Source organism: Physella acuta, unplaced genomic scaffold (assembly GCF_028476545.2).
Source record: "Physella acuta isolate Inbredline_101_S28 unplaced genomic scaffold, ASM2847654v3 ptg000738l, whole genome shotgun sequence".
Lineage (NCBI taxonomy): Eukaryota > Metazoa > Mollusca > Gastropoda > Physidae > Physella > Physella acuta.
Genome location: NW_026732256.1, coordinates 768,792 through 788,293, shown reverse-complemented (window position 1 = coordinate 788,293; position 19,502 = coordinate 768,792). Strand labels below are relative to the sequence as shown.

General features: G+C 34.4%; 1 protein-coding gene and 1 long non-coding RNA gene across 2 annotated transcripts in view; one reads left to right on the top strand and one right to left on the bottom strand.

The window, feature by feature from the left end:
• The window catches only part of LOC131950116 (uncharacterized), an 89,883-nt gene that overhangs the window by 14,895 nt on the left and 55,486 nt on the right, over nt 1-19,502 (bottom strand). Inside the window, exons 2-4 of the mRNA XM_059312156.1 lie at nt 13,999-14,078; nt 13,536-13,654; nt 13,225-13,420 (exon numbers count right to left, since the gene is read on the bottom strand). Of these exons, the coding sequence (XP_059168139.1) occupies nt 13,225-13,420; nt 13,536-13,654; nt 13,999-14,062 (379 nt within the window). The 5' untranslated portion in view covers nt 14,063-14,078. The remainder of the gene's footprint in view (nt 1-13,224; nt 13,421-13,535; nt 13,655-13,998; nt 14,079-19,502) is intronic.
• Nucleotides 15,382-16,552, top strand: LOC131950122 (uncharacterized). The gene is made up of 3 exons (XR_009388288.1): nt 15,382-15,870; nt 16,271-16,410; nt 16,526-16,552. It is a non-coding gene; the product is annotated as an uncharacterized LOC131950122 (long non-coding RNA).

Below are 19,502 nucleotides of genomic sequence, written 5' to 3'. Positions count from 1 at the left end.
CTGATAATATCGGTGACGTCACTTTATTTGTTGTATCCAAATGATGTAGGCATTTCCTTGTGCTTAGATTTATATGGTAAAAAAAGCTAGAAAAAAATCGTAGGCGGCAGCTATAATACAAAATTTATATGCAACAATAGAAAATATGTTTGCGGCGGCAGCGGATCCGGGTACGGCGATCTTCAAAGACGGTAAATCAGGCGGCCTCGGCGTTCCACACAAAAGACAGAGGTTGATCTATCGTCGGCGGTATTTCCGTCGGTTTCGAACAAGGTGGTATTCTAAGTCGACACAAAAGATGGGGGGAGTTGACAAATCATCAGTATGTCTAGCGACGGAAAAATCGGAAGTTTTAACAATGTAAACGAAACGTCTTTGAAGTCTGGACCACATACCACTGAAAATCGGGTGCGGTAAATTTTTCGCGGAAATCTTCGCATTTCAACACCACCCAGCGTAAGTATCGGGTTGTGGTAAAATGCGAGACAAAAAAGTCACGTGACCGACCGTTTTAGCACCCTTCTCGTATTTTCCCGCCTCGCCATTTCGCTTTTCGCGTCTCGCAATTTCCCCACACCCGTTTTTGTCCTCTCATCCGGCCCGCGGAGATATTTTTGTCCACGGAAAAAAATGTCTGTCAGAGGTGGCTGAGGAACTTTGCCCAGAAAATTCAAAACAATTTGAAAATGTAGCTTTGGGTGCAAATACCCTTGCATACCGTGTTGCAGACATGGGTGAAAACATCTTGACTCAAATAGCGAAAAATGCAAGCAAGTTTCACTATTTTTTAATTGCAATGGATAAGTCGCTGGACAGCTGTTTCACCTCTCAACGACTGCTTGTGTTCATTAGGGGTTTGGATGAAGATATGAACATAACACAAGAGCTGGCTTCCCTACATAATATGTATGACACTGTTACCGGAGAGGATATATTCAATGAGTTAAAGAAAACATTTGCTGATTATAACTTGGACTGGACTAACCTCAGTTGACTGATGATGGGGAAAAGTACATTAGTGGCATAAAGAAAGGCTTGGTTGGACAGTTGGACAAGTGAATGAGAAAAATATTCTACAACTAATGCTCCTGCAATCATTTATTCATCAGCAGGGTTTGAGTGCTAAATATATGGACTGAATCCTGTGGTGAAGATGGCGAATTTAATAAGGTCACATGGGCTCAACCATAGATTAGATGTAGAATACGTGAAGAATAATTTGAGAGCAAACTTGGACCTCGAGTGTGTTGTCGGCCCTCGACAGTGTTTCTTTCAGATTTTTTTCTCGGGGGGGGGGGGGTGGTGGCCGGCACTCGAAATTTGTATATATTTCTATATAAACTATAAATTTTAGTGGGGGGGCGGTGGACGTATTTTTTTGGGGGGAGGGGGGGGGGAGCTCCATAAAACCGAAGATATGCCTTGAAGTAACTCTGGCCCCCGAACTGATATTTGATAGTCAATGCGGCCCCCGGTCTGAAAAGTTTGGAGACCCCTGGTGTAAGTCATAAGTTTAAGGATGTTGTAGGCCTACCATGAAGTACTAGACTAAAAATAGGTTAGGCTAATTCGTAAATCCGCATTGTTACTGAGTCAACCGGATACTTTCATCACACTCAGCTGCGTTTTCAGGAACTACTTGACTAGGGCTGGCCCGATTCATATCAACTACACTTCACATGGTTCTTTTAGATTTTAGATACTTTCCTCCGGGGTGTGTATGTGAGGGGGGGGGGGGGGGGGGGGGGGAAGCGCACTTATAACATTTTCAATGTTTCTTTAAGACATTTTCGAGATCTTGTTTAGAAAAATTAGCCCCGCCACCCCCCCCCCCCCAAAAAAAATTATAAAAAAGAAGATATGAAACTTGTAAATGTAATTTTAGATTTTATTGCATAGGGTGAAATCCTGACATATCATTAATTATTTACTTGAAAAGGGGAAAGATCTAGATCTAGAGTCGGATTAGAAGTTGTTTTTATGGCGTACGTTTAAATATTTTAAAATCTAGACTTCAGAAATAGGTCACAAGTGCAAAGCTTAAATTTACGCACATGCACTTTTTGCATTAGTTTCAGGGCCCATCTGGACATTATATATTTCCTGGGGGGGGGGGGGGGGTTAAGTATTTTCTATATTAAATATATATTTGTTTTCATTTTGGGGATGCAGTCTCCAAGAAGATATGCCTGAGGATGGGTGGTTGGTGCTGTAATTATCTGATTATCCAAAATAGTAGCTATATTTGCCTTTTATGGGCTTTTAAGTGCAGATTTTGTGTTTTCTTTTTAAACTATTTATACAGCTTGCCGTCAACATGGATTTCAATCTTAAGCTTCAATTTATTAAAACATCATTTAACATGAAACAACTGTAAAAAAAATGTTTCTAACATCTATATATATAATTCTCTTCTGAGAGACGCTAGAAAACAAGCTATAAACGTGCTCCCTACCATCCCCACCCCTACATGGTCTTAGTGAGCTGTGGTTCACGCTATGTTTACCTTCGTGGCGTCGGGTTTAGTGACGGCTATTAGGGGCAGATAATTTAGTTTGAAACGATTTTAAACGTTGGGGGAGGGGGGGGGGGGGGAGGGGGGGGGGGGTTATGGTCCTTAACGAGCTACTTATAGTGTTTTAAAGAAATATTTTCAGTGTCAGCGTTGGTACTGTCGAATTCACAAATTATGAATTACTGAAAAGTAGAAAAAACAACAACTAAATAGCGGCGTATGTTATGCCGCGGGCCGGCTCGTAGTTTCTAAAATGTAAAGGTGTGGGGGTCGAAAATTTTAATTACTGTAATAGTGATCAGGCAATATTTCTTAGTGAACGGAGATAGAACACCTGATCATCCTGTTTATAATAAATATTACTCTTTTAGGGCAAGTTAATTTGACATTACACATTTTAATGACACTGAAAAAAGGATGAGACTCTTTGGCTTCAAAGGTATGTTTTTTTACCCCACTAGTCAGGTATATTATGGTGTCAGTATTATGCCGTGACACCTTAATTTATCCAATCAGTTACTGAGTTAGAATCTAGGTATACATTACAAATTCAATTGTTGATAGGAAGGTCAGTAAAAAAGATTGATTCAAATGTTTATTTTGTTGAAGTATGTTTCAAAATATATATATAAACATTTTTACTGTTTAATTTTATTATAATATTGGTATTTCGTATTCTGAATTTTTTAGCAATCCAATTATATAAATAAATAAAAATGTAAATATTGTGTTTGTCAAAAAATGTTGTGACAAACAAGTGTCCTTTGTCATATTCAAACCGAATACCCTTTTATAATAACATCATTTTTATAGATCTAGACATGTAGGCATGTCATTGTTAAAGCTTTAAAGTAAAATAAAATAAAATGGAAAATTACTGACTACATTAAATAAAATTAATTAATACAAAAAGCCAGCTATATATGCTATGTGACTAGGTAAGGAAACATGTAAAAAAACATTTCAAAATCTATACAATTGTATATAAGATTGTATTTTTTTTGGCTTTTCCTTTATATTTGTATTAACATGCATAATTTTCCTTTAAAGGAATACAGCACTTCTTAAAAATAAATTTGCTTTGTTATTTTCAATTTTCTTAGAGAACATTTTATAAAAAAACATTATTTATATTTTATACGCTTGTAATGGAATGTTCACATAAACAAAAATTAAACCTCCGAACACACTAAAAATCCTTGCTAAAATGACCATATAGCATAACTACTATTATCTTTTTCTAGAGTAAGCATGATAAAATAATATAAAATGTAGTATGTAAAAATAATGGAATAATAAAGTGAATGGAAGGACTTGTGAAAAACCACACTGGGTTAGTACAGCACGCGAATGGGGATGGATTGAGCAGCCAAAGTAATCCTGGTAAAGGAAACTGGAAGGAGAAACAATTAGGACTGTGGGACTTATGTGCACTATTGAAGTCCTTGCTTCCCAAAGGCTTTATAGGTCTAAAAAAGTAAAGTGAACGATTATGGTTTCTAAACTGAAAAATCCACAGTTCACACCCCTATGCTGTTGAGGCCGGATAGTTGGGGACTGCAACCCATCTAGAAGAAACAACTGCTGCCTTTTTGTTTGTACTTGGATGGACAAAGGGTGGAAGGAAATCCAGACAGAAAAGCAGGCTGAAATTGGAGTCGATGGTCCATACAACACATAACACATTGACATGTAACTGGCCTAATAAATACGAGTTGAAGGAAATTCAGTCCAACATTACAATTTAGAATGAAAATTAATAACAACTATACTATCCGTATAAAAAAGGGCTTAAGGAAAGTGTTGATGCAAGACAATTGATCGATTATGTAGAACTTTTAAAATTTGTCCCAAGAACTGATAATTGATTTTAAAATGTATAATTTTTTACAAATACTACATTGTTTTAAAAGATATTTTAATGAAACACAAATTCATTTAGATACTTCTACCACATTACATTTGTTGGCTGGTACCAAATTGTTGATTCTTAAGTAAGCATGTTGGCTTGTACTATATTGTTTATTTTTAAGTGAAATGGTAACTTGGGTGCTTATTAAAGGGGCTAAGGTGACTAGGACTAGTTACAGAAACCCAAGGGGTTAATCTAAGATATTGGGGATGAGCAGGCCGGGGAAATCTAAAATTTAATTAAAGGTTATCGGCTCACTCTGGTCGTTAAGGGCTGCGAGTTCTATGCAGGTGCATGAGTGGCACGTAATGCTGGGAAGACACCCGCGGCGATTTATGTCTAAAGTTGAGTTCGGGCATGCCGCTGGACGTCCCGGTAGAATCATTACTCAGGATCTCTGTTGTGGCCAGTTGTCAGGTGTGAAACGCGGCGGGAGTACCGCGTGGTCGTGCGTTAGCTCGAGCGGTATATGACACGATCGTTAGCCCTGAGACAACGTGAAGATCTATAGCGGTCAGTTATCGGGTGTGCAACGCATGGGTGCATAGTGACCGGTGTTATCTCGAACGTCGAGAGATGGGACGGAGCCCAACTCGGGTTCTATAGCTCTAGGGAGATGATAAGGGGGTGAGACTAACCTATATATGAGGAAAGGCGACTATGTTGAAGTCTCTTTTCTCTCACAGACACATAGGCTAGACACGATGGTCTAGGCCTCGGATGGTGGCAGCCTTATGGCTGGCCACTAAGGCTGGATTATTGGCCCAGCCGATGTTTTGTTGCTGTACATATGTGTTTCGTTCCAGATATTTACATGTGTGACCTGGGTGTTTATACATGTGGCCGATGTCGTTCCAGTGGCCATTTTCTTTGTGGCCTGATGTTTGTACCAGTGGCCCAATGTTGTATTCCAGTGGCTGGAAATCTTCCTGCCGTGTAGATATGTTCTTCGTTCCAGTGGCCATTATCTTTGTGGCCCGATGTTTGTACCAGTGGCCAAATGCTTTATTCCAGTGGCTGGAAATCTTCCTGCCGTGTAGATATGTTCTTCGTTCCAGTGGCCATTATCTTTGTGGCCCAATGTTTGTCCCAGTGGCCCAATGTTGTATTCCGGTGGCTGGAAATCTCCCTGCCGCTTGAGTGTCAAGCTAGATTGTTGTGAGTACTGATGAGTATTCATAGAAGGATTCAAACCGTGTTTGCTTAGTGGAATCAGAATTAGTGATGATAACATTTACCGTGTGATTCTGGGATTACATAACAGTGCAAGTAGTAAAGTTAGAACTAGAGACGATGACATTTACGTTTTTGATTTTGAGATTACATAGCAGTACAAGTGAAATTAGGACTAGGAAGAATAATTTTGACAAGTGTGATTCTGAGATTACATAAGCAGTGCAAGTAGTTAAGTTAGGACTAGAGGAAATGACATTCATATGTATAAATTCTGAGTTGTGTAAATGTAGGTTTGCTATCCACACTTATATATGTGTTTTCTATGAATTAATGTCAGTAACTACGGTGAATAATTCCACATCGAAATGTAAGTTTGATTATTTTTGTCTTTTTGACTTGTATTAGAAATTCAAGTGATGTTTTCTTGAATATGAAAGACTGGCCAGGTCTTATCCGTATTGTGTCTTTTGCTTTTAACATATAAGCCTTTGTGACGTCAATTGAAGATAAATAAATGCATATTATGTGTGTTTACTATGTTTTATGTTTAGTTTAATATTGGTGTTGTATAGATTTTAATTAGTTTTGCTCAGGTCTTATTAGACCCCTTTGTCACCACGCAAAGGTGCACGGATGAGTGAATAAGATCACCTCTTCGGTTTAATCCCCGCCCTAACATTTGGTGTCAGAAGTAAGATATAAGATATCTATATCTCGACGAACCCCTAACACATTGTATACAGTATTATGCAAAGCTTTGAAAAACTGTTTTCTTTAAATTTTTCTATTTGCTTAAATTGACTTTATTTTAGGATTTCTTCTTTAAAAAATTGTAACAAAATTATACATAAGGATTTTTTTTTGTAGCAAAAAATATCTTTAGCTAGCTTTAAACAGGAGACATGAATTACATAGAGTACACAAATTGTGGGCTGACAGAAATAACAACATGGTTAATAACTAATGTTACTTGTTACATGTCACTTGATAACTACATCAAATACAAGGAGAACAAATCCAGTATCCATTAATCCAGAAGTTGAATTTGCTGTTGAAAAAAAAAATGTTTTGATACAAAATATCTAGGACATTTGTAAAGCAGATATATTTTGATGTAAAAATATTAATTTTTCTATACTAAGACTTATTAAATTAGCAAGAACCCTAGGCAGTTAAAAAAATATTTTTTTTACCAAAATTGATCAAGTCAATTTCAAGCCGACTTCCACACCAGAGCCCACATGACCATTGCCAGGTACAAGACACCATAAGAAGATATCAGCTTGCAGACATTGTTGGCAGAACCTACAAGAGAAATTCAAGAAATTTTTGTTTTAATCAATATCAAGAGACAACAATGGGTTAATATGCAATTAGAGTGCACTAGTTATTACATAAGTGGGGAGATTCACCCCCTCACACTAAACCAAAAAATCAGCATGTATTTTCAACAATAATGCTTTCTGTCTGATAATTTTCACAAGTTTTGTGTGAGGAAGTCATTAAAAATAAGACTATTATACTATATTAATGAATTTATGGACAACATTGTTTAAAATTTGAGTATAATCAGAAAAAAAATTATAAAACAACTACTACTTTCAATATGTATCAATATAAGTATGCACAATCACTAATTTTTAAAACTATACTTGTAATTATTTATCATTGTTTGTTAAACTGCTAGCAATGATACGGATATCTATTAATATGTTGAGACTTGTATATATAATTAAAAAAAAGCATAATTGTGGTCGAGTCGGCAAAAAGCTCATGGTTGATAAATTTGAAAAAAAGTCTCGAGTTCAAACCCACTTCCAACACTAAAAATTAAGAACGAAGAAGAAGAAGATTTTAGCTCTTCTGTAAAATAAAATAAAATAAAAACTGACCTTTGACAATATTGAAACTGTAGCTGAGGTCTTCACCAACTCCATTTCCAACAACAAGTTTGTACCAGCCTAAGTGTTTCTCTTCAGCTTTGAACACAACACTGACATACCCTATGGGGCCAGTAGTGTTGCTGTATGCCACTGTAAAGTCTGTCATGTTGACATCACTTTGTTTTTCCAGCTTTAGCTTGGTGGGTGCTGGGTAGCCAATCAGTTGGATGTTGACCACAGCCCTAGTGCCCATTATCACACTGTACTTGGCAGGTTTTTTGTTGTCATAGATCTCTTGGGGACCTGCAAATAAAATCACATGTTTAGCTAAACATAGTTGCGTGAAATGTAGAGGTAGCCAAAGATTGTTAAGATAGTGCCAAAATTTACAGAAAACTAAGAAATCAAGAAATCACACATATGGCTTAGAATGGACCCCAACAAGTGTTAAGAAATGCCTTCAATACTTCAATAAAAATTGTGGTTTTTTGGCAATAATAATAAATTTAAAAAGGTAAACTTGAAAAGCTTGAAAAAATTAATATTTTAAAAACCAATGTTTCTTCAAGTCCTAATTTTAGCCTAGAATTTCACTTTATTTAGACAAACTATTATCAGCTGTATAGAAGTGTGATCCAATTTCTGAAAACCCCCTGTTTGTAATGCTTTATCTTCAAAACTTTGCTGATAATAATTGTTTTACTAAAATCACACTTTTTAAAACCACATTAACTTTAACTGCTAAGCCATGTTTATTTATATTTACAGTCCAAAATTGTAAAAAAATGTTTTGGTTGTATTTATATATCCAAATATACTAAAAACATAAAAAACATTTAATTATTGCTAAAGTCTAACAATAACCATAGGATCAAGTTTATAACCACATTTATTTTAATAACACTACAATATCACTATAGTTAATGGAACATTTTAAACTATTTCCACTAGGGTTCATTATACTGGCCATACAGCTTTACAATTGCTATTTTTTTCAGATAAATTATTACAAATATTTTTTTTTTACAATTTTTAATATTAATGTACAACACATAAACTTTTATAAACATGTTTTATCTTGGATTTAGTTTATACGTAAATATAACAAAATGATAAACTGCATCCTTACTCCATTGCGTTTAAATACTAGCAGAATTGCTTTAGTAGTTTTACTTTTTTGTTACACCTATTCTTCCCATACAATCAAGTAAGCTGGATAGCTTTTAGATTATTATATTAGGACAACACCTTACAGGAAAATAAATAAACTTATAAGGATATAACAAAACTCACAGCGCATGTAAACGTTGATGTATTTGGTGTCAGCCACAGGGAAGCCTTGGGTACTAGCTTGACATGAATATTGTCCAGCTTTTCTGCAGTCTGTCATTGTTAGATATGTGTCCAGTAGACCATACAAGGAGTAATCACGCAGTTCACCATGTTGTGTCAGAGATAGTCTAGGACTGGGAGTTCCATCAGCAGAGCATTTCATTACAAGCGTTGAGTTCAGGTCTACCACCAGATCTGTGTTTGTGCCATTGACAGTGAAGTTCGTTATTTTTGGTGCCCCTGAGGAGGTAATAAATGTTTATAGTTATATAGTTAACATTGAAAGATGTTATTGTTAATGGCACCTTATGTAAACATTTTAAACATTGACAGGTAATATTGTTACCGCTATGAAGGTAATAAAAGTTGACAGTGGTAAAGCATTTAATGGATGATATTGTTGGCAACAATTTGAAAATGTAATCTATTTTAAATATTTGACAATGTTAGGAATGTCATGCTAAATAAAAAAATATATATCTTTTTAGAGAAAACATTTGATTGTGTTTTGTGATATAAACTCATTTTGTGTGAAAACTTAGTATATAAGGCTGATTAACATAAAAAATAAGTGATATTTAATGAATGCCCAACAAACTCCATTTATTATATTGGAGAGCCTTTTAGCTGTAGAGTATTTCTGCTACAACATACTACAGCTGTCAAGTTGTGTACTCAGCAATTAGTTTAGCATCTACTAGTCCAACACAATGTGTTTCCATCAAAACATTTTATGTTATAATGATATACAATGGATTTTAAGAGCAGCAGTTTTATACACCAGCAGCAAAAACTACCTTCTTCAAAAGCTTTTTTATTCTGTTCAGCATAACCCAACACGTAAAACATAACATACTTGCCAAATGAGGGGAATATGATATAAATGTTCTTGTTCCACCCAAGAGAGTCACAGGTGCACAGAAAAATGTTTTATGTTTGTCTGTTGAGAGAAAATTACTATGATCAATGTACTGATAAGATATAAATAACCTTTTTTTTATTATATAAGGCACGATTGAATTCTCATTGAGTATTTATAAATAGTAATGATAATACAATACAATTGCAAAAAGCACACAACATAAAATGAAAAGTGTATTGAAGCAATTAAAATATTGTTTTTGCTTTATTTATAGGCACAGTAGGTTTCAAAATACTAAAAATAAATAGATCGATGAGAAGAATAAAGTGGTTTGATAATTTTCTTTTTAGGGATGTATTGAATGTTTTGGCTTTAGCAAATTTATTTTATAATAGAAGACATTTGCTTTATCAATTTCACAAAGGACATCTGTTATCATGTGGTCCAGGCTTCTTAAAAATGCAGGATGATATATGATAGCAATGCATTCAAATCAGATATATAAGATTGTAAATTAGTCAGGGTCAACTTACCAACATCTTCGTATGAAACATTCAATATTGTATTCCGAGTTCCTGGAACAGGTTTTGTCAAGTTTTTTATTACTACCACAACTCCATTAAAGTACCAGCCAGCATAGCCTTCATTGGATTGTTTGGTCATGTTGCAGGTACAGGTTCTAGTTTCTCCAGGATACATGAGTTTAGAGCCCTGGGATTTACAGGAAGGGCTCAAGTCTACAGATGGCAATGCTGGAGGAGATAGACTAAATGAGTAAATTTCATGTTGTATGCAAGTTTGTCTTTGGCATAGAGAAGGAAAAAAAATAGATACAGTAAATGAATTGAAATATGTGTTTAATAAAGGGAATGTCATGGTCAGATGCTAGAGCATTCAAATGCTATCATGAAAGTCCTGAGTTCAGATCCCAGGCTTGTGGTGTCCCTGAGCCAAGTCAGCTCAAATGGGTACCAGGCTAATGTAAGGCTAAAGTAAAGGCTTCTGGGTGAAGTGCTGACCAAAATATTCCTTTACACACTGAGGTTACAGATATTGGTGAACTGTACTTTATTTGCTACAAGAACCATTAGGTTTGAAAGAGGACATAAGTTTTTCTTTTTTTTTTCATTATATAGGGCTACTTTTTAAATGTGTACTACTTGATTGATGAACAAAGTAACAAAAGTAACAGTTAAACCATTAGGTAAGTCGCTTAATCTTATACATAAAACTATTTAGTAAAATACTAATGCACATTTCATCAATTGGTGTGTGGGGTGCAAGAGATACTAATTAGACACAAATTAAAATGTGGGTCCATCTATTTTATATAAACAACTATTTAGTAAAATATCAACTAACACTCAATCAACTCCTACGTGTTGTGCAAGATATTATATGTATGTTTAATCATTAAGTGCAGAAAAGCTTAAATCTGTACCTAGCATTATCTACTTTATCCGTTTATCTTCTAGAACTCAGCTATCTCTATTTATGATATTCTACAACACTACTTTACTGAAATCTGTTCAACTTTACAACAAAACCTAGACTTCATCTACTAACTAATCACCTGACTATAACCTCAATCTTTGACAAACGCTGATTGTAGACTAACCCCTACTGGTAACACAATCTATTGTATAACTGCACTCCACTGGTGAACTCCCTTCTTCAACTGATCTTGCTTTATAATACTTTATATCTTTCTATTGGTTCCTACCTACTGAACAATGGCTTCCAATGCTATTTCTAAACTTAACTACTAAAGGTGCATCACCAAACTATGCATCTCCAAATGCAACAACATAATTAATTAGTGTGAAACACTTTTGAATTCTACAAAAAAAAATGGCCATATATCATAGTAGTTATTTTATATTTAACTAATTTACTGTTAAAAAGCGAAAGCTTTTTCGAATTTAAAAAAAAAATGATCTTTTTAAAAAAATTTGGTGTTCCTGTTCTGATGAAAGCAATCTCTATCAGGTGGAAGTGTTAAATTTTATTTCATTTCATTATAAAAATTTCATTTAGATTACCTACTAATACCTACTATATTTTACACCTCCAAATGAGCCGTTTTTAACTTGAATGACATCTGAGCCATTAATCAGTTCCATGTTTACAGAATACGAATGCCATCCTGAAGTTAAGTTTTCAAATGGAACAGTCAGCATGCACCTGTCCTTGTATACGAGTTTGTTGTATTCTATTGGTTCACTAATGTAGGACACAGTTCCCGGGGCACGCATCTCAACACCCTACAGAAATTTTTGTTTGACTTTAAATTTTAATCATAGCTTCGAGATCAATATTTAAAAAAAAATAAATAAAAGCTGACCAAAGAGTTAAGATAGCAAACGTATTGTTTTATGGGAAATTGTGTAGTTCTACTTAGATACTTTCAAACAAAGGTGATTTGTGGGATGACGAGGCTGGGTGGTAGAGCACTTGACTGCTAAACTGAAAGTCGTGTTATTGGAATGACTCCATCATGGAGTGATTACCCCCCCCCCAGCCTGTCAATTACCCCCCGCCCAGTTGGACATTACCCCCTGAAGTAGCTTAAGGTACAGCTAGGGTTAGAATAGGGTTAGGGCTATGGCTAGGGTTATGGTTAGGATTAGGGCTATGGCTCAGGGGTAATGGATCGGGGGGGGGGGGGGGAGTCCTGTAGCCATTAAAAAAACAATATTTTAAATAAAGGAAGAGAGGCATAGAAGAAAATGAATGGAGAAGATGAAATTGGACAATTACTAAAATTTTAAAAAATCAGCTGAATATTCGGAAGTGTAGCAAAAATAATGAAAAAAGTCAGTTGGTGTCCCAATGACCTTTCGAGGGTTAAGTGAGAGATAAAAGAGGAAATCTCAACTAATGCAGTAACCTTTCACTGAAATATATCGACATACCTCTAGTGTGATATTAAAATCACAGCTGATATTTAAATAAACCATATCAGCGCTGCACGTAATTATCTCCTGTTTGTCATCATGAGAGAATGAATCGCAGTAAAATTTTTCTAGGGAAGCTGGACACAAAAGAAACACATGAGAATTTTTTTTAATAATGAATTTGTATGAAAACCCCAGGTTAAAACATTAGCTCCCCAATTTTCATCAAATATAAAAACAAATCAGAAATTCAATCAATGTTCATCATATAGTTCATGGTAAAAGTTCAAAGTTAAGTTAAATATTTGGTACAGAAATAGTATCTGATAAAAGGATAAAAGATACAATAAAAATATGTTGCTTGTTCAAGGGCCGTGCACCATTACATCCCAGATGTTTACTCTAAGCTACAGACATTGAATCTACCTCCTCAACAGAGTTGCCATAACAACTGTGTTCTACTGACTAAGCATCCACTACAGGACAAATTACAGTTTATAAAACATAATAATTATTAATTGGAAAAAGAAAACAGCAATGCATTACATGGATGGATTGAAGTTTTTTGCCAAAAAAAAAAAGAAGTAAACAAACTTACTACGGACAGTTTAAAAAAAAAGTATAGTTTGTGATATGTGTCCACTCACAGTTTAGATTAATCTCAAAAGAAGGGCTGATGTACACCATTTCTCCCGCTGCTGTATCAAGGGTCATTCTGGCTGAAATCTGGTGCTGACCAGGGCCTAAATTCAAAAGTGGAATTTGGAGGCTACAGTTGTTCTGGAATAATCCATTCACACGAGTCGACTGGATGTCGGTAGCATCCACAATAACTGCCACGTCCTACAAGATAATAAAAATTAATTACTTCAAAAGTTTTGTTCAATGTTACCATCATGTGTTTTGCGTGTGTTTATATATATATATACACATACACACATATACACTGACAACTTACAGTAGTGTTAATGTGAAATTTGCAATCCTTCATTTTGTCTACAGCTTCTGATGAACATTTTATAGAGGCTATTCTGTTGTATACAGTGGGTCGTGTGCAGTTAAGGGCCTTTAGTGCAGCTGAAATTTAAGTCAGATTGTTTTGTTTTTTAATGAACACCAAAAGTTAAATAAAACGGTACTCTTAACTACTTAAGGTTTTCACATTTTCTAACCCAACCCCTCTCCTTTCATGATATAAGTCCTTTTTCCACTTTTGGAGTGGGGCAGTTTTTATAGAAAACACCTTTTCATGTGTTTAGCAGATGTATTCTTATAATTAATTTAAAAATATTTAATCTATGCAAGGCTAATAATAATGAAAAATTACGGTCATCCTGTAAATAACAAGTTAGTAGACTCTAGATAGATGTAAATCTAGATCTCTATAAGATGCTATTCATTATCTGTTGTTGCCTACTCACCTGCCATGTTAATAAATAGGCACACACATGTCAGAAATATTGTAATTGTGCTTAATCTTGGCATTGTTGAACTTGTAAATCTTGAAATTTAAAACACATAAAGAATAAAGCTTAGTCTCAATTTTAATATTTATAAAATCACTTAATGAAAGTATTAGATCTAGGTTACACCTAACAGTAGGAAATGCCTCAACCTATCAAATTAATAGTAAATAAAAAAGAAAAGAAGATAGAACTCACACACTAGATGTATTACTTACTAGATGAAGTGAAATGCTAAAAAGCCAGTGACAAATGTTTGATCAAATCTATTTTTTTAGCTATTTATCTGAAACAAATCTTAAACCAACAACAGTTCATTTGTACTTGTCGGCCCAAAAATTATCTTGTTTCTTTATAAAGTACCCAGCTAACACAGTATGTAATACCAGGGTCGGCCCAACCTTGGCCCAATGTTGTAATCATGGCCAAACATTGGACAAGCTTACGCCAGGGTACAGCCAAGATTTGTACATGCTTGCATCCCTTGATACCTTGATATTTAACCGTTTTTACCTTGGCTGCCAAGATTACACTGATTTATGGATTCACTGCAGAAATTTTAGTTAAATATGCTTGTTAAACTTAATATATGTTAACTAAAATTAATTTATCTTTTAATATCATGCTCTAATGTAAACATAGCATCAATAACAGACTACGTTGCATGTGTTAAACATTTTGTTAATCTTTTTAAAATTGTGTGCGCTACTGCCACCGGCCCCCTGTCGCCCATTGTCCCTTTGTTCACATTCCTTCCTATTGTTCGCAAGCCAGCATCCCGGTCCTGCGCCATTTTTCTTAACAAAAGACTTTGTATCCAGTCACAGTGAAACAGGTAGGCCCACTGTAGCCATTTTAGTTCAACAGTGAGAAGTAGTATAACTGTATTTATGCAGAATCTGGAAAACTCGTATTTTTTTGTTGGAAACTTTAACTTTATGGGCCTAAGTCATCAAATAAAAGTTATAAAAGGTAGTTTATTTGAGGTAATAAAATGAGCCTAGATCTAGATCTAGTCTAGATCTATATATTAATAATACTAGAGTCTATATTCTGTTTATTTTGGCATTAGGCTATAATTACATTTTACAATAATCTCCTTTATGATAGATCTAGATAGATCTAGATTCTAATAATACTAAATAACTAAAAATCGTAATCAGAGGGCGGTTAATTTTGACAGCACTTTTTTTTTGTATTGAAAAGTATGCAAGTACGTTTGGGGTTATATTGATTATTGATAGATCGATGTATTTATTGGTTTTCAACTTTAGGTATAATTATCACGCACAGGGAAAGGGGGGGGGGGGGGGGCTTAAATGTTTATAAATTAATAAATAATTATTCACTTTAACTTTTTAAAAAAACTTAATTTTATTGTTCTAGGCCTATTTGTGTAAGGATTTGAAACTGTCTTTAATAATTAATTCAGAGAGAGAGAGAGAGAGAGAGGAACAGTAGACACAATTATAGAACAAATTTCTACATGTTAAACAGTGTATTTTGATAGGTATTAATTTTGAAAAAAATTAGTCAACTAGAATTCTAAATTGATTCAAGATTGTCATTCAAATTTCTATTACTGTTACAGCTCCCTATGGGAGAATAAGATGTCATCATCATCACTCCTTTGTGGCCCCTGGGGAGCAAAGGGCTGCAACCACACATCTCCAGCGGACTTGGTTTTGGGCTGCTCCTCTAATCTGTGCCCATGAGAGCCCAGCTGTTTTCGCCTCCTCCTCAACCGTTCTCTTCCATGTTTTCCTTGGCCGGCCCACCCTCCTTTTTCCCTGGGGATTCCAGTCTAATGCATGTTTTGATGAATAAGATGTAAGTTGTGTAAATAGTAGTGTGGAGACCTCAGAGCAACACTTAATTTCATGACCAACAGCGATAAGATGGTACTATTAGTAAGCCATACTTAATGATCAACACTACTCATATTATCATATAGAGGACAGAGTAGGCAAATGGTTGAGGACACTATTGCTAAACATAAAGCCAAGTTAGTAGTACATTCATCAGTTCACCTAAGTCTGATATATACCCAATTTAAGACTATGAAATAAAAAAGGTGGCTAGATATAGTGTTGACTACACAATCCTTTATATACAGAGATCAAATAAACAGAGATACTTAAAAATTAGTATCTAATCTGGCTATCATTTATTGTATCACTCACTCATTTTATTATTATATTTAATAACTAAGAATGCCATTTATTTTCAGGCCTCCAGGTGTTGTGTATATCAATCAGCCCACTGGAGATATATCAATCTTTAATAAATTATAAGGTCCCCACTGCTTGATACTTCACCAAATACTGGCTACACCAGAAAATGACTAAATGTTCTTAACACTTAACAACTGTAAGTTTACATTGTTTCAAAGTGAATAATAATTTTCATTTAGTAATTTTTGCTTGCATGTAATGATCAGCATGTGTAGTTAATGCCTTTACTGATATTAGTAAAATAATTTCAGACCACAAGCATTACTTCTGGGTCACTCTAATCATTCAATTACTGAATTGATAAAGTTGATGAAATTGCTCAAAAGTTGTCTGGCACCTTCTTAACTCAGAGACATAGGGTAGGGGGTTTATAATATTTATATACATACTATTATTTTTTTTATTACCAGGTCTTTTTTTTCACTTTTGTTTATAAATATATATATATATATATATATATATATATATATATATATATATATATATATATATATATATATATATATATATATATATATATATATATATGCAGTATAAGTGTTACCTGGGTAGCATGAACACCCCAGACCACCAGTCTTTATACCTATATAATATATCGTTACAAGGTAGCAAACATGATGTTAGGGGCTTCTTGTTGTATGTTCAGATCAGTGCAAAATAAAATAAACATAATAAATTTAGTGCAAAATGAGCAGTGTATGGTTGTAATTATTTCATAAATGACATTTAGTGTGTAACTTTTCTTTTTTAGAATGTGGATGGATTATGACATACCTTGCACAAATCAACAACCAGGCTTTTATTGGATTTGAATCCCAAAGGAAAGAGAAAGTTTGTTATCCAAAACAAACATGGAAAATATCAGAAACCAACAAAACACAAGCAGGCAGAGTGTTATGGACACAACTTTGGGGAATCTCCTAAAACCAAGTATAAAAATAGAGAGGTGTGGTTGTGTCTCTCAGCTCCACAAGGGTCCACAAGAATGAGGACAACAGTGATTTTCGTAATAATTTTAGATCAGATTTTAAAAAAAAAATTTGATCAGATAGATCAGGTTAACAGTTTAATACATATTGCATTTAAGTGCTTAACGAAAAGAAAAGATGCTCTTACCAAAATAGTCTAAGAACAATGCTGATTTTAAATTAATAAATTGTTTCCTTTTGTTATAATATAATAATTTAAGTTGGCATTGTATGTATGTTTAGTGTAGATTTAATGCCCTAAATGAAATATACAATTGACATTTTTTTCTTTAAAGAATTAGTTGCAAATTTCTTTCATTATTTAGTTTCACTGTACAATCTGAAAAAAGCTTGCAACATTTGTATTGACAATACTTCTGCTGGTGATATTTATTTCTAATTAATGAAGTAAATTAATATATATTCAGTTTACTATAATTAAATACCTCATACTCGAGACAAAAAAACATTTATTGAATATCGCAGTGATATTCCTGTTCTACACAATGCGTATAAACCCTCGAACCATCTGTCTTTTGAAAGATTGTACATTTTGTATACACAATGGCATTCATTTCAACACTATTTAACCACAATTACAATCTAGAGATCCTGAACATATTTTCGTTCTGTTATTTATGGACAAGGCAGACTGGTCCAGCATTAAAATGTAAACCTTAATTAGAATACTTAAACGAGCTATGCAATTTAATGTTGTTAGACAAATATTTTATACTTTTTATTTTTAATGTTATGTTTACGTATCATAGTACAAGACAGCTTCTGTATTCTTGTACAGTAAATTAAGTTTTTACATTAGTTTAATTTAAACTGTAGGCCTGCTTAACATCTGTTACATTATATGAAAATGTTTTGTATATTTGTTTTAATTTGTTTGTATAAAAGTCAAAATGAAAGTTACTACACTATTATTTACATATTCTTTTTCAATCAATACTTTATAGTATAGTTATAATTTTCTTACAATTGAATGGATGGTATAATACAGATTTTAATAGATGAGCAGTTCTTGTGTATGTATTGCTGCTTTACTACATTTTGATTAAAATTTCTTTCACATTTTGAAATTACCTTTGTAAATATTATGACTGATATGAGAATGGATCTTTTTGTATGCTAAAAATAAAAATTTGAGCCAAGATGTAGCCAGGATATAATACAGGCTGAGCCAAGGTATAGCCGAGATATAGCCATTATTGGGCCAAGATGTAGCCAGGATATAATACAGGATGAGCCAAGGTATAGCCAATATTGGGCCAAGATATAGCCATTATTGAGCCAAGATGTAGCCAATATTGGGCCAAGATGTAACCATGATATAGACAATATTGGGCCAAGATATAGCCAATATTGAGCCAAGATGTAGCCAATATTGGGCCAATATGTAGCCGGGATATAGCCAATGTTGGGCCAATATGTAGCCGGGATATAGCCAATATTTGGCCAAGATCTAGCCAATGTTGGGCCAATATGTAGCCGGGATATAGCCAATATTGTGCCAACATTGCGCCAACATCATGCCGAGTTTCACTACCAATGTTTGGCCAACGTTAAGCCAATGTTGCACCAAGATGTAGCCAATATTGGTAACCAATGTTTAGCCAATATTGGGCCAATATATGTGTGCTGACTGGGTAAGAGATAAGCTCCTGCGTCATACAACATTGTGAAATCTAGTCCAAGGTTTAACTCCCGATGTTACTAGAGACTGTGGAGAAGTGGCGAAGGGGTGGGTTTTCAACCTCTCCCATGGACTCACCTTTTCAAGAGAAATCCAATCCATGTTATTGAATGTGGGAGAGCTGTAAGGAGCTACTACAGGGTAATGGTAGGCAATAGTAAACCTATTGGAGGACACATACAATGATTGCTTAAGAGAGGACGAAGGAATTCATTTTAATTAGTCATTTATCGATCTGGCAAAATGCATACTTATTCTATATATTTTGTAATTTTTCGCAATGGTGTCACCCCCGAAATGTTGCCGCCTTGCGAAGTCTGCAGCCCCGCCCCCACCTTGTGACGCCTCTGGTTATGGGTACTACTTGAGTACAGTTGGGATAAGTTAAATAGAGATCAGAGACATGCCTATTGTAACGATTATGTATATATATATATATATATATATATATATATATATATATATATATATATATATATATATATATATATATATATATACGAAAGAAATTAAAGTAATCGTGGTGTTGTGAAATTAAAATTGTTTAATGTGGTTCCA